General features: G+C 41.3%; 1 protein-coding gene across 2 annotated transcripts; it reads left to right on the top strand.

The window, feature by feature from the left end:
• The first annotated feature begins 390 nt into the window (after window positions 1–390).
• Window positions 391–15,259, top strand: LOC112259765 (AP-1 complex subunit sigma-1A). Of its 2 annotated transcripts, XM_024434399.2 has the most exons (6): window positions 391–573; window positions 1,223–1,259; window positions 9,221–9,399; window positions 11,277–11,385; window positions 13,299–13,436; window positions 13,824–15,259. In XM_024434399.2, exons 3-6 carry the CDS (start codon window positions 9,221–9,223, stop codon window positions 13,869–13,871), a joined length of 474 nt encoding a protein of 157 aa, XP_024290167.1. In that variant the 5' UTR covers window positions 391–573; window positions 1,223–1,259; the 3' UTR covers window positions 13,872–15,259. The 2 variants fall into 2 exon arrangements, with proteins under 2 accessions (XP_024290167.1, XP_024290166.1); XM_024434398.2 differs by lacking the exon at window positions 1,223–1,259 and having other exon boundaries at window positions 392–573.
• The last annotated feature ends 377 nt before the right edge of the window (window positions 15,260–15,636 follow it).

Genomic DNA, 15,636 nt, shown 5'->3' with positions numbered 1-15,636 from the left:
TGGTGGACTTGAAATGAAATGTGATTTTGACCCTCCATAATTACCTGTGAAATTGTCTAAGTTTCATCAGTAAATTGGATTTTTCTGCACAATTTTTCCCCTCATAAAACATTGATTTGGAATAATAGAGTTATTAAAATGATCAGGAAATCCATTTTCAAAGGCCTTTGGTTTGACAAGGGTATTAATTTTGTGCGTGTGTGTGGTGGGGGCGGTTCGCCTGGTGTTTTAGTATTTTATTTTTTCATTGTATTCACAGGATTGTCCCTGTATAGATGTGTATTATTGTTATTATTGTTGCAATACATTAAAATAAAAAAAATCTAGCGAGTTGGCCTGGCTACAAAACGGTTGCCTCAAAATGCGCAATGCGCATGTTCAGCGTGCTGACGTCAGTCACCGGATTCTTTCCTACTACTAGCTAGTTGACTGGCCGAACGGGTTGTTCGCGTTAGCCGTACCGTTCTGCTGAAACAGACATGGAGTGTTGACGCTTGCTGCGTTTAAAACCAAATCAAGTCATTCATATAGGAAGACACGCGTTAATATTTGCGTCGAGAATCCGATAAAATGGTAAGTATTGTCGGCGATAGTATCGCCATAAAAATAGTTGACTAGCTAAAGCTAACCTGCTAGCTCATTAGCTAGCAAAGTGTATGGTTTCAGGAAGCAGTGTAAACCAAGCCGATTGGCCAACTGACAGTTGAACTGTGTTACCTAGTTAGCAATGTAAAGTGGTTAATGCTAAAATACAGGTAACTGCTTGCTGATAGACAGGCTGTACATTCGAATTGTATCTAATATAAATTCTAACTTCGCCAGCAAGCTGTATGCTCATTAGTTAGCAAGTTAGCTTCGAGGCTTCAAACTAACCTTTGATATTTGCTTAGCCAGATACTATAGTGATTAGACAAAAATCTATCTAGATACCTGCAATGATACAAATGAACAATGTGTTTTGATTTAAATGTGCTATTCAGGCACTAGTTTCTCTGTTGCGGACCTGTTTGTCAGTCAGTTAGGCTAACTACCTATTGTATTGCTGCCCTGAAGTGTGGACAGAATGATGAACTGTTGACTGTTAGACCATGTCCACCTTTGTCAACTTTATAAACACTCCTTTCATCAGTACACTCCAATACAAATGGGAAATGCTGTCTCCATGTCACCAGTATCCTACTACAGGACATAACACCCCTTCCGTGTCTCTTCTCTCTGTCAGATTTATACTAGAGAGAAAGCACTGAGCGGGTTTGACTGTAAGTAAAGTGGAACTAGCATAGCCCAAGTAGTCTGTATTATTGAATGGTGTGAGTAGTTTGTACTAGAGCTGGGACGATGAACCAAAAATGATCGACACCAACCAAACACTTATCTTGAACATTTTGCTAATATCGTTATGATAAATAACCTATAGGGCTCTATGAGATAAATGTGAAGTTTGAAATGAAATAAGTTTGCTACAATGGGACAATTAATGGGACATTTGATAGCTATAACAGTAACAGTTTTAATGGTTAATATAAAAAAGACTTACACATTGTGATAAACTTAATGTTCAAATTATCGTGATAATTCATTTATAGTGGATTTTTGTCTATCACCCAGCTCTAGTTTGTACGGTTTGTCTAGTTCTGTGTATTTAACCTTTGGTCCCTAACATCATGTGTAGCTCAGCTTTGCTTCTGTGTTTTTCGTGGTAACTAACTATCCGTAGTGCCAGTCTGTTTGTGCCATCATGGCAACTCCTTGTTTGGCACTAAGTGACAAGGAGTTGCCATGATGGCACAGACAGACTTGCACTCAGGCTACTTTTTAATTTTTTTTTATTTAACCCTTTTAATCCAGGTAAGTTGACTGAGAACATGTTCTCATTTACAACAACGACCTGCGGAATAGTTACAGGGGAGATGATACTAACTACTGATGTTCTCTGTATAGCTTTCAATCTAATATTGTTTGCTTTAGCCTCAGTTGAACTTTTACAGTTGCTGTCAATAATATTTGATTACTAAACTAACTAATATTTATGGTTGTCTGGTCATTGCTTCTTGAAGAGTGATGGGTCTCTGAGTTCTAATTGTGTTTTACATGGACATATTGTACACAGAAGAGCTCTGTCAAGTCTGTTGGCTAAATTGAATGTTAGCCTGGTTCCCAATCTGTTTGCGCTGTCTTGCCAACTCATATATGGTCATTGTCATGCCAAATGCGACAACGACCATAGGAGATCTGGGCCCAGGCTACAATACTGTGGGTCCATTGACAGACTTATGACTGCTGCTGCAACATCACATCATATTTTAGGATCTGACACAGATGAGACATTAAGAATACTCCCAAAGAGAATTCTATTCTTGTACACAACATGGCCGCTTCTACCGCATCACATGCCTCTCTCGCTCTGTAATGCCTCTCTCGCTCTGTAGTGTCTCTGAGGACACACTGTTTAGTTCTCACATCTTCACTGTTCTTTCTTGTTTTCTCTCTCTTTTTCTCACCCACTCACACACACACACGCAGGTAGGCAGGCATTATGCACTACGCACATATGTTTATGGGGTAATTTTAGAAGGTGACTTTCACATATGATAATGTTGTAGGCAGGCTGTATTAGAGTTGAGAATGAGATCCGGGCCAGAGTTAATGAGAATGGTTGTTGTGAGTTGGGCCATATGCTACCGGGGTTAATGTTTGTGCTACATTAGTATCGAGGAGATTGACGTTCCATCAGGCCACATGGTGCCAGGGAGTTCCAGTGTTCTATAGCAATCTCTGCTACTGGACAGTTGTTCCTCCTCAATATTAACACTGTGGGCATACATTAGACCAGTGGTTCCCAACCTTTTTATAGTCCCGTACCCCTTCAAACATTCAACCTCCAGCTGTGTACCCCTTCTAGCTCCAGGGTTAGCGCACTCTCAAATGTTGTTTTTTTGCCATCTTTGTAAGCCTGCCACACACACTAATCGATACATTTTTATTAAACATCAGAATGAGTGAGTTTTTGTCACAACCCGGCTCGTGGGAAGTGACAAAGAGCTCTTATAGGACCAGGGCACAAATAATAATAATCAATAATTTTGCTCTTTATTTTAGAGGTCGACAGATTATAATTTTTCAACGCCGATACCGATTATTGGAGGACCAAAAAAGCCGATACCGATTAATACGCCTATTTATTTTTTTGTAATAATGACAATTACAACATTACTGAATGAACACTTATTTTAATTTAATATAATACATCAATAAAATCAATTTAGCCTCAAATATTTATTTTTATTTTTTATTTTATTTCACCTTTATTTAACCAGGTAGGCCAGTTGAGAACAAGTTCTCATTTGCAACTGCGACCTGGCCAAGATAAAGCATAGCAGTGTGAGCAGACAACAGAGTTACACATGGAATAAACAATTAACAAGTCAATAACACAGTAGAAAACAAAGGGGGGAGTCTATATACAATGTGTGCAAAAGCCATGAGGAGGTAGGCGAATAATTACAATTTTGCAGATTAACACTGGAGTGATAAATGATCAGATGGTCATGTACAGGTAGAGATATTGGTGTGCAAAAGAGCAAGTAAATAAATAAAAACAGTATGGGGATGAGGTAGGTGAAAATGGGTGGGCTATTTACCAATAGACTATGTACAGCATAAATAATGAAACATGTTGAATTTGGTTTAAATAATGCAAAAACAAAGTGTTGGAGAAGAAAGTAAAAGTGCAATATGTGCCATGTAAGAAAGCTAATGTTTAAGTTCCTTACTCAGAACATGAGGACATATGAAAGCTCGTGGTTCCTTTTAACATGAGTCTTCAATATTCCTAGGTAAGAAGTTTTAGGTTGTTGTTATTATAGGAATTATAGGACTATTTCCCTCTATACTAGAGGTCAACCGATTAATCGGAATGGCCAGTTTAATTAGGGCCGATTTTAATCGGCGCCCAAAAAATTTACTTTATTTACCTAGGCAAGTCAGTTAAGAACACATTCTTATTTTCAATGACGGCCTAGGAACGTTCTGCCTCGTTCGGGAGCAGAACGACAGATTTTTACCTTGTCAGCTCGGGGGATCCAACATTGCAACCTTACAGTTAACTAGTCCAACACTAACTACCTGATTACATTACATTGCACTCCACGAGGAGCCTGCCTATTACGCGAATGCAGTAGAAGCCAAGGTAAGTTGCTAGCTAGCATTAAACTTATCTTAGAAAAAAAACAATCAACGACTGTCATTGATTGCTCTAATGTGTACTTAACCATAAACATCAATGCCTTTCTTAAAATCAATACACAGAAGTATATATTTTTAAACCTGCATATTTAGCTAAAAGAAATCCAGGTTAGCAGGCAATATTAACCAGGTGAAATTGTCACCTCTTGCGTTCATTGCACGCAGAGTCAGGGTATATGCAACAGTTTGGGCCGCCTGGCTCTTTGTAAACTATTTTGCCAGAATTTTACGTAATTATGACACAACATTGAAGGTTGTGCAATGTAACAGGAATATTTATACTCATGGATGCCACCCGTTAGATACAATACGGAACGGAATAAACGTTTTGTTTTCGAGGTGATAGTTTCCGGATTTGACCTAAGGCTCGTGCGTTTTATTATAGTTAAGTCTATGATTTGATAGAGCAGTCTGACTGAGGGGTGGTAGGCAGCAGCAGGCTCGTAATAGTCTAAGGTATATGGTTTAGAGAGAAATAGTCGACGCGTTATAATTCCTGTAATAACTTGCGGCTGAACTTGAAAGGGGTTCCTTCGTTATTTTACCGTTCATGTCTTCCATACACAATGTCTTGATCTACTTCAAATAAGGTCTGTGTTTCGTGCAGGCTTAAACCACCTCGGCGTTTTGAGACCCGTGTAAATCTCACTAGGATAAGGTAACGTTTGTCAAAATATTTTTATAAAAATGATCTTCGCTTATATTTAGCCAATATTGATCAGAGTTACCTTGTCCTATGGATATCTACACAGTTATAAAATTGGCCAGCTGGTGTAAGCCTACACGAAACACAGACCTTATTTTAAGTGAATCTAAAAATATCCTATGGAATAAATGAATGAAGGAACCGCTTTTCAGATTTTGCTAGGTGTCATGGGAATTATGACTCGCACTTTGGTAGTCAATTCTTACCATGTCCATTATTAAAATAGTATTTCCTGCATATAGTAATTACAGTTTTTGTTTTCAACATTCATCACAGGTAACTCAAACTCTATTTTTATTCAAACAGTTGACAGTATTTGTCTCCTAAGCAGACTCTTCAGTATCATTGTCACTTCAGAGCTGTGTTTGTGTTCTAAAACTTCTTAACTGGGAATATTGAAGACCCATGAAGGCTGGTGGCTTGTTTTAACATATGTTCTCATGTTATTTGAGACTAAATTGATTTTATTTATGTATTATATTAAGTTAAAATAAGTGTTACATTGTTCATTCAGTATTCTTGCAATTGTCATTATTACAAAAGTGTGTGTGTGTGTATATATACGTTTTTTAAATTTAAGTCGGCATCTGCTTTTTTGGTCCTCCAATAATCGGTATCGGCGTTGAAAAATCAGAATCGGTCGACCTCTCGTCTATACCATTTGTATTTCATTAACCTTTAACTATTGGAAGTTCTTATAGGCACTTTATTATTGCCAGTGTAACAGTATAGCTTCCATCCTCCCTGGGCTCAAACCAGAAACACAAGGGATACCCCGGGCTGACACGGTTAAAATCTGTCGATCTGCCCCTGACGAGGCAGTTAACCCACCGTTCCTAGGCCGTCACTGAAAATGTGTTCTTAACTGACTTGCCCAGTTAAATAAAGGTGTAAAAAAAAAACGGTGTCCAATAATACCGATTTCCGAATGTTATGAAATATTGAAATCGGCCATTCCAATTAATCGGCCGACCTCTGCTTTATTTAGCCATCTTACATATAAAACCTTATTTGTTCGTCAAAAATTGTGAATAACTCACCACAGCTTAATGAGAAGGGTGTGCTTGAAAGGATGCACATAACTGCAATGTTGGGTTGTATTGGAGAGTGTCTTAAATCATTTTCCACATAGTCTGTGCCTGTTTAGTTTTCATGCTAATGAGGGCTGAGAATCCACTCTCACATACAGTTGAAGTTTACATACACCTCAGCAAAAGGTTTGTAGGCCTCCTTGCTCACACATACTTTTTCAGTTCTGCCCACAAATCTTCTATAGGATTGAGGTCAGGGCTTTGTGATGGCCACTCCAATACCTTGACTTTGTTGTCCTTAAGCCATTTTGCCACAACTTTGGAAGTATGCTTGGGGTCGTTGTCCATTTGGAAGACCCATTTGCGACCAAGCTTTAACCTCCTGACTTATGTCTTGAGATGTTGCTTCAATATATCCACATAATTTTCCTTCCTCATGAAGCCATCTACTTTGTGAAGTGCACCAGTCCCCCCTGCAGCAAAGCACCCCCACAACATGATGCTGCCACCCCTGTGCTTCACGGTTGGGATGGTGTTCTTTGGCTTGAAAGCCTCCCCCTATTTCCTCCAAACATAACAATGGTTATTATGGCCAAACAGTTCTATTTTTGTTTCATCAGACCAGAGGACATTTCTCCAAAAAGTACAATATTTATCCCCATGTGCAGTTGCAAACCGTAGTCTGGCTTTTTTATGGCGGTTTTGGAGCATTGGCTTCTTCCTTGCTGAGCAGCCATTCAGGTTATGTCGATAAAGGACTTGTTTTACTGTGGTTATAGATGCTTTTGTACCTGTTTCCTCCAGCTTCTTCACAAGGTCCTTTGCCGCTGTTCTGGGATTGATTTGCACTTTTCGCACCAAAGTACGTACAACCTCTAGGAGACAGAACGCGTCTTCTTCCTGAGCGGTATGACGGCTGCGTGGTCCCATGGTGTTTATACTTGCTACTATTGTTTGTACAGATGAACGTGGTAACTTCAGGCATTTAGAAATAGCTCCCAAGCATGAACCAGTCTTGTGGAGGTCTACAATTATTTATTTTTTCTGAGGTCTTTCATGATGTCAAGCAAAGAGGCACTGAGTTTGAAGGTAGGCCTTGAAATACATCCACAGGTACACCTCCAATTGACATAATTTATCAGAAGCTTCTGAAGCCATGGCATCATTTTCTGGATTTTTCCAAGCTGTTTACATACTTAGTGTATGTAAACTTCTGACCCACTGAAATTGTGATATTGAAATAATCTGTCTGTAAACAGTTTTTGGAAAAATTACTTGTCATGCACAAAGTGGATGTCCTAGGCCAGTCGTGTGAGAAACTCGTCTGACTGCTTGCATGATGACAAGTGAAAATGATGGTCACTAAAGAACTTTAAGCTCGTCTCTCAATTAAAAAAACATCAATACTTTGCCCCTTGATAACAAGTGCACTTCTGTATCTTGTAAAAGTGTTACATGTTCGCTGCCCATATCATTGCATAATACAGAAAATGTCGTCTCCCTGTCATGGCTTTTGCGCCATCAGTACAGATACCAACACATCTTGACCACCAAAGTCCATTTGATGTCACAAAGCTGTCCACTACTTAAAAAATATCCTCTCCTGTTGTCCTGGTTTCCAGTGGTTTGCATAAGAGGATGTCTTCCTTAATTGACCCACCATGAACATAACGTACATATACCGGGAGCTGTGCCAGGCCCTGTTGACTCATCCAGCTGTAACGCATAGAATTCACTGGCTTGTATGTGAAGCAGTAATTGTTTAAAAACATCTCCTGCCATGTCGCTGTACGTCGTGAAACAGTGTTTGATGAAGACATTGTTTGTATAGTTGTTGTTTTTTTTTTGGGGGGGGGGGGCTATTTCCCCCCCCCAACATTGTCCCAGCCATATCCGTGGCAGCAGCAATAATTCATTCCTCTACAATAGTATGGGGCTTGCCTGTCCAAGCCACTCGGTAGCTCACCATATAAGACGCTTCTAGCCCCTTCTTATTAATGGTATCTGTTGCTTTTATACATGTCTTGCTACCCGAAAGTCGTCTTTATTCTCGCTCAAACTCCCGTGGCTTATTTTTCAAATTGTCATGTTTCATTTCTAAATGTCTGTACAAGAGTGAAGGTTTCCCGTGAGAGAGTAACGGTTCATGTGATTGAATGAGTAACGGTTCATGTGATTGAATGAGTAACGGTTCATGTGATTGAGTGTTCATTATTTGACTAGGCTTCCTGTATTTGACATTGTCTTTATTTAGCTCAACACTAGATGGTTTAATTACATTTTTGGCAGTGAAATGAGGCTACTCAGGCGAGGGGGGGACCTCACACAAATGTATAGCCCCATTGGAAAATATAAATGTACTGTTTGAAAATGGGAAGGGGAAAAATAAATATGATTTCTTAAACTGATTTTTTTTTTTAAATCACATTTGTATTCGGCGTACCCTTGACAGCATTACTCCAGTTTAGAAATACCTGCAGTAGACTCCTGTGAAAATGTTTTGAAAAAATAATGCACTTGAGAGTCATGAGGTAAGTGCTCTGTCTGTCTTCCTCTCTTCCTCCATCGGTTTTCCTCATCTGTCTTCTGCTCTCTCCCTCATTTCTTCCTCCCTCTCCCCCCCACCTTGCTCTCTGTCTGTCTTCCTCTCTCTCTCCCTCATTTCTTCCTCCCTCTCCCTCCCACCTTGCTCTCTGTCTGTCTTCCTCTCTCTCTCCCTCATTTCTTCTTCCCTCTCCCTCCCACCTTGCTCTCTCCCTCATTTCTTCCTCCCTCTCCCGCCCACCTTGCTCTTTGTCTGTCTTCCTCTCTCTCTCCCTCATTTCTTCCTCCCTCTCCCTCCCACCTTGCTCTCTGTCTGTCTTCCTCTCTCTCTCCCTCATTTCTTCCTCCCTCTCCCTCCCACCTTGCTCTCTCCCTCATTTCTTCCTCCCACCTTGCTCTCTGTCTGTCTTCCTCTCTCTCTCCCTCATTTCTTCCTCCCTCCCACTGCGCTCTACCATCATCCCAGTGCAGGCTGTTAATGTATCAGACTCACTGTGTGTGGTGCGTGTGTCCAGTATTGATCCAACAACTGAATATTTATCTTTATTATGCCTAGATCTCCCTTCTGGTAGCCTCTGTCTATCATACCCCCTGCTTCCTCCTCCATGCTCCCTGGTTTCCCCAGACACAGATTAAACCTAGTCTTGGACAACCAATATATTTCAGTGTCTTGCTATCTCCTCCCCCTGTATAGATGCGTTTCATGCTGCTGTTCAGTCGGCAGGGGAAGCTGCGTCTCCAGAAGTGGTACACTGCCACGGCTGAGAGGGACAAGAAGAAGATGGTCAGGGAACTGATGCAGGTGGTCCTGGCCCGCAAACCCAAAATGAGCAGCTTCCTGGAGTGGAGGGACCTCAAGATCGTCTACAAGAGGTACTGGAATATCTCTGTCTCTCTGTCTCAACACACACAGTAGATATACATTCATAATATTCATGACATAATCACCTCCTACATGTACAGTACCACATCCTACACTTCCCTAAAAGGACAGGCTGTTTGTTGTATACCTACGTTTTCATGGTTGTGTGGAACAGCAGGTAGGCGCTATGCACTGTTCACACACACACTTGAGCATGTGCTCCATGGGCCGCTATCTGTGAGCTATATGTGCATTAGTATCTGACATGATGCGTACTCACTTTCTCTAGGGGGCTTCTGGAAAGTGTTAATTGTGGAATGAGCTTCTGAAATGGCAACTGTCTCCGAAAATTAGTTGTCATGGTTGGAATGATGAGTCAACCAGTGACTCAGTGTTTGGTGTTACGTTCTAATCATTCCCCCCCATCAAAACATCTGGCCTCACTTTACTGGTAATAATTGCCATTCAAATGTGTTTCCAGGGGGGACGTTAATAATTGCCCTTAAAACGTGGTTCCGGGGGGGGGTGGATATCCTCGTGATATGACTGTGTGTGATCACAGTGAATCGCCCAGGCTCCAGGCTGTCTTTCAGGCATGTGTATTGTTTTCTCCCAACACTGATGTCTCACAGCAGACAGCGTTTTAGATTGTACAGTGTGTTTCAATACAGCGGATACTCTGATTCTGTTATAACTCATTCCACCAGTCATGCAGAAGGCAACCACACACAGCACTCTGGGTTAAAGCTGTCCATAGGATCCCACAGTAGCTTAGAGGTTAGACGGTTCAGTAGGTACCTATCACAGTAGTAGGCCGTTCATTCTTTTACTAGAACAAAGAACGTGCCTGTCAGTGGTCGACAATTTAACTGAGCCAATTGGAGAGCCCGGACTAACTTAAATAAATTATAGTATGCTGCTTAATTGTTTTTCTAAAGCAAGTCTTTACGTCTTTTACATTTAGCTTAGGAGTTTTGCGCACAAACCTTTTTTTTGTTAGGTTTGATAATGTGCACTTGCAAGAACAAATCCTTTAATGATAATGTTGATACGAGCCAGATGGCCACAACAAGGACTTACTACACATTTTAGCTAGCTATCAACATTAGCGCAGCTTGCTAGTTAGCCAACATTAGCTAACTACATATTTAGAAGTGGGCATAAGCCAAACAGCGTTGCTTTCTTAAGCTATCTAGGCAGACGGCAAATGATTTGAGTGAACAAAACATTTACTGCCGACAATAGACAGATGTACTAAATATCTCTCGGCCGTCAGTATCCTTGGTGTGTGATGCTTTGACGCTCAGTGATTCTGTCGAAGCGTCTAATCATTGTGCGCAGCAGTCGTGCAGTACCTGTTTCTGGCCAGGGGAGGGAGCCAACGAGCTGACTTCTCTAATGCTCTAACACACAGATGCACACACTATGGTGTATAAGACTGGCACATGCCATTTTGAATATCACACCCCTTGAATTGTCTGACTACACTGCATAGACTTGAGTCATCAAAGAGGCAATCTGCATTCAAACAATAACAAAGAGCCACCCGCCACTGCTTTGGTAGAAAGGCTGAGGATTTAGCTGCTACACTGCATAGATTGGCATTGTTAACAGCAGCATATCAAGATTCTCTTTCAGTAGTTCTTAGTTTTCCTGGGTTACGGACTGGACTGGCGCTCCAGAGATTCCCCCAGGACCTTTTATTCTCAGCTAAACCTAGGTTTGCAAAATTCTGTTAACTTTCCCTGAATTCCCAGGTTTTCCAAAAGTCCTGGTTGGAGGGTTCTAGATTCCCCGGTTATTCCCTCCTGCGGAACACCTTAGTTAACCTCAACGATTAAAGTGTGGTTGTGTTGATCTTCAATAACACAACAGGTGTGTGTGTCAGGTATGCCAGTCTGTATTTCTGCTGTGCGGTGGAAGAGCAGGACAACGAGCTCATTACTCTGGAGGTCATCCACCGCTTCGTAGAGCTGCTGGATAAGTACTTCGGCAGTGTGAGTCACTCCAGCTCTCTCTCTCAACCCTCACGCTGTTTCTTCACCCTCTCTTTTGCGCTCTCACTCCTACTGTATATTTTTATCACTCTCTATTTTCCTATTCTTTCTTCTCTCTCTTTCTCATCCCTCACTCTCCTTCACCATCTTTTATTCTATTGCCAACTCTCTCTCATCCCCCTCTCCTGTAGCCAACCCTATCGCTTTTTTTGTTCACTCCTGTGGCCAAATGCCTCTCCTGGCTCTGTGCCCCTCTCCTGGCTCTGTGCCCCTCTCTTGGCTCTGTGCCCCTCTCTTGGCTCTGTGCACCTCTCCTCGCTCTGTGCCCCTCTCCTATTACAAATAATACCACATAATGATAAATCAAAACGGGTTTCTCAAATTTTTTGCAATTTATTCCACACAAAAAAAAAATGGAAATATCACATTTATATAAGTATCCAGACCCTTTACTCAGTACTTTGTTGAAGCTCCTTTTGCAGTGATTACAGACTTGAGTCTTCTTGCGTATGACGCTACAAGTTTGGAACACACTGTACTTGGGGAGTTTGCCCCATTCTTCTCTGCAGATCCTCTCAAGCTCTACCAGGTTGGATGGAGAGTGTCACTGCTCAGCTATTTTCAGGTGTGTCCAGAGCTGTTCGATCGAGTTCAAGTCTGGGCTCTGGGACACTCAAGGACATTCAGAGACTTGTCCTGATGCCACTCCTGCGTTGTCTTGGCTGTGTGCTTAGGGTCGTTGTCCTGTTTTGAAGGTGAACCTTCGTCTGAGTTCCTGAGTGCTCTGGGCATGTTTTTATCAAGGAACTCTGTACTTTGCTCTGTTTCTTTGCCTCGATCCTGACTAGTCTCCCAGTACCTGCTGCTGAAAAACATCCCCACATGATGCTGCCACCACCATGCTTCACTGTAGGGATGGTGCCAGATTTCCTCCAGACGTGACGCTTGACATTCAGGCCAAAGAGTTCAATCTTGGTTTCATCAGACCTGAGAATCTTGTTTTTCATGGTCTGAGAGTCATTTAGGTGCCTTTTGACAAACTCCAAGTGGGTTGTCATCTGCCTTTTACTGTCGAGTGGCTTCCATCTGGCCACTCTACCATAAAGAACTGATTGGTGGAGTGCTGCAGAGATGGTTGTCCTTCTGGAAGGTTCTCCCATCTCCACAGAGGAACTCTAGAGCTCTGTCAGTGACCTCCCTGACCATGGCCATTCTCCCCCGATTGCTCAGTTTGGCCGAGTGGCCAGCTCTGGGAAGGTTCCAAACTTCTTCCATTTAAGAATGAGTGAGGCCACTGTGTTCTTGGGAACCTTCAATGTTGCAGACCATTTGTTGGTACCCTTCCCCAGATCTGTGCCTCGACATAATCCCGTCTCGGAGCTCTACGGACAATTTCTTCGACCTCATGGCTTGGTTTTTGCTCTGACATGCACTGTCAACTGTGGGAATTTATATAGACAGGTGTGTTTCTTTCTAAATAATGTCTAATCAGTTTAATTGGACTCCAAGTTGTAGAAACATCTCAAGGATGATCAATGAAAACAGGATGCACCTGAGCTCAATTTCGAGTCTCATAGCAAAGGGTCTGAATATGTATGTAAATAAGGGATTTCTGTTTTTTATTCGTAATAAATTTGCAAACATTTCTAAATCTGTTTTTGCTTTATCATTATGGGGTATTGTGAGTAGATTGCTGAGGATTTTTATTTATTTAATCAATTTTAGAATAAGGCTGTAACGTAACAAAAATGTGGGAAAGAGTGAAGGGGTCTGAACATTCTGAATGGACTGTATGTTCACCATCCCTCTCTTAAACCCTCTCTCCCCTCAAATTCTGTGTTTTTATTGTAAGTGTACTTAGTAAATAAAGGTGATTCTGATTCCTCCCTGCGTGTGTGCGTGCGCCCTGGCAGGTTTGTGAGCTGGACATCATCTTTAACTTTGAGAAGGCCTACTTTATACTGGATGAGTTTCTGATCGGTGGAGAGATCCAGGACACGTCCAAGAAGAGTGTACTTAAGGCCATCGAACAGGCCGACCTACTGCAGGAGGTACACACACACACCACAGGAGGAAGAAGTGATCTCTCTTATTAAAAATAATGTGAAACTCCAGCTAACCAGTGTTATTCATACTTCAAACTATTGAATGGCTGTTTTTAACCAACGTTTGGGTCTCACTCGACCTCAATCAGTGTATTTTGGAGTTCTCCCTACCATACTTGCTAGGACTCTACCTTAGAATGAATGATGTATGTTTTTTGTGTTGTACGGTGGTGGTAATCATTATCCTGTCAGAGCATCTGTTCCCCACAGAGATACTGCTGAATTACAAGAGGGGATGAGGTCATAGACCCTCATAATGTAATAATAATGTACATTCTAGACTTGTAATATGTAATGCTATGCTGTTCCCCTTCTCTCTATCTCCCCCTACAGGAGGATGAATCTCCCAGGAGTGTTCTAGAGGAGATGGGTCTGGCATAGTGACAGCAGGGTACTCTGCTCACAACACTTTATCATTCTACAGTCAAAGACTCTTTGGGTTCCAGGTGCAGGGGGGAGGAAAGGGGGTTTGTGATGTGGGTGTGTATGGGGAGGGGGTAAATGGAGGGGTTTGGGTTAAGTGGGGGGGTCCGATGAGATTCACACCTTTGACGTTCTGGTACTACTGAATTCAAAGCATTGCTGACATTAATTGTATATTATCATGATGGTTTAAGGTTGCAAAATTAACTTTCCCAAAATTCTCAAGTTTTCCAGAAATCCTGTATGGTGGATTTTGGATTTGTTGTTAAATCCTGTCTGATTCCTGGGGTTATACAACTATTTTAGGATAACCTGGGAATTTTTGGGAAGTTACCGGAATATTGCAACCGTAATGTATATTAGCTCTGTGAAAATAATTCCACTTTTGGCTGGAAGATTTATCTATTACTACTGTAATGTAACCCAGATTTGGGTTCAAATAGTATCTGAAAATCCTTCAAGTACTTCCCGTGTTTGCTTTGGCCTGCCTGGAGACCATTCTATTGGTTCCATTGTGCCAGGAAGCTTAATCAAGCTTGACTTTAAGTATTTGAAATCGTTTTAGAACCCAGGTCTGATTTGACCTTTGACATTTCCCTCAAAAGAGGCAGGTCAGAACACATCTCAAGCCTTTTTATAGCTGGGGATGCAATTAAACATCAAAACATCACTGACCAGATTACTTTTGATCAGACTAGGGTTGCGTTGCCAAATGGCAACCTATTCCCTATATATAGTGCATATGGGCTCTGGTCAAAAGTAGGGCACTACATAGGGAATAGGGTGCCATTTGGGGGACATGAATTTGCTTTTAAATAAATGGCTGTTTTAAAATGTTTTGTATATGGACCACATGTTATGAGATTATTATTAATAATAGTAATATAATACGTTTGCTGTTTTTAAGGGAACACATTGATTGTCTGCGTTGGTGAGCTTTGTTGACCCTATAGTAGGATCTTGTCAGGAAACAAAAAGAAGTAACCTTGACATTCATATAAAGAGGAAGGGAAACAATCTGAAAATGATTCTACCCAAAATTCCAGTTCCATCCAGAGTTCCTTTAGAATTCTAGTTCTGTGTTCTATTCCGGAACTGTTTCAGACCATCTCTCTGTCTTGCTCTCTCTCGCCCAGGCTTTCTTGTGTTGAGCAACTAACCTATGGAGAAGTCTGTGCCGTTTTAGCACTTGTGTGGATGTGCTAACATGAATGTGTTTAAAGGGTGCAACGTGATGGTATATGATGCTGATGATGATGATTCAACTTAGTTAAAACGAACACAGGGCAAAAAATAGTGTCCGTTTGTTTTTGAGCTGCAATGCATAAAAATGTGAACTACTTTAAGATGCATGTGACTTTTTTTGAGAAATACACACAAAAAAATGGACCTAGCTACCATTCCTATACACACACACACACACACACACACTAAATGCAGTACTATACCACATGGCAGATCATTTCTCCCCAATTTCTGCCTCTGAAATACCTACTTTCCAAAGAGTACTCATGTGTTTGTCTGCAACAAGAGGGAAGAAACTGCAACTAGTAGAGTTTAGCTTCAGACTATAAATGTGTGTTCTTGTAACCAGACTTTAGCCCTTTGCTTTTAACAAGGTACGTTCCAACCTTCATACCAACATACTACTTGCTAGTGTGCATTCCCAAATACGTTGCTTCACTCCCAAGTAGTAGCAATACATAGGCTGTGTTCCGATATC

Source organism: Oncorhynchus tshawytscha, linkage group LG10, assembly GCF_018296145.1.
Source record: "Oncorhynchus tshawytscha isolate Ot180627B linkage group LG10, Otsh_v2.0, whole genome shotgun sequence".
NCBI classification, from domain to species: Eukaryota; Metazoa; Chordata; class Actinopteri; order Salmoniformes; family Salmonidae; genus Oncorhynchus; species Oncorhynchus tshawytscha.
The sequence above is the reverse complement of the archived record's forward strand: the minus strand, read 5'-3'. Positions and strand labels throughout refer to the sequence as shown.

Bases quoted from the DNA above. Each gene is read 5' to 3' on its own strand.
- LOC112259765 (XM_024434398.2), top strand. The intron at 9,400-11,276 runs GTACTGGAATAT...TGTGTGTGTCAG, and splicing joins CTCAAGATCGTCTACAAGAG to GTATGCCAGTCTGTATTTCT. The intron at 11,386-13,298 runs GTGAGTCACTCC...GCGCCCTGGCAG, and splicing joins TGGATAAGTACTTCGGCAGT to GTTTGTGAGCTGGACATCAT.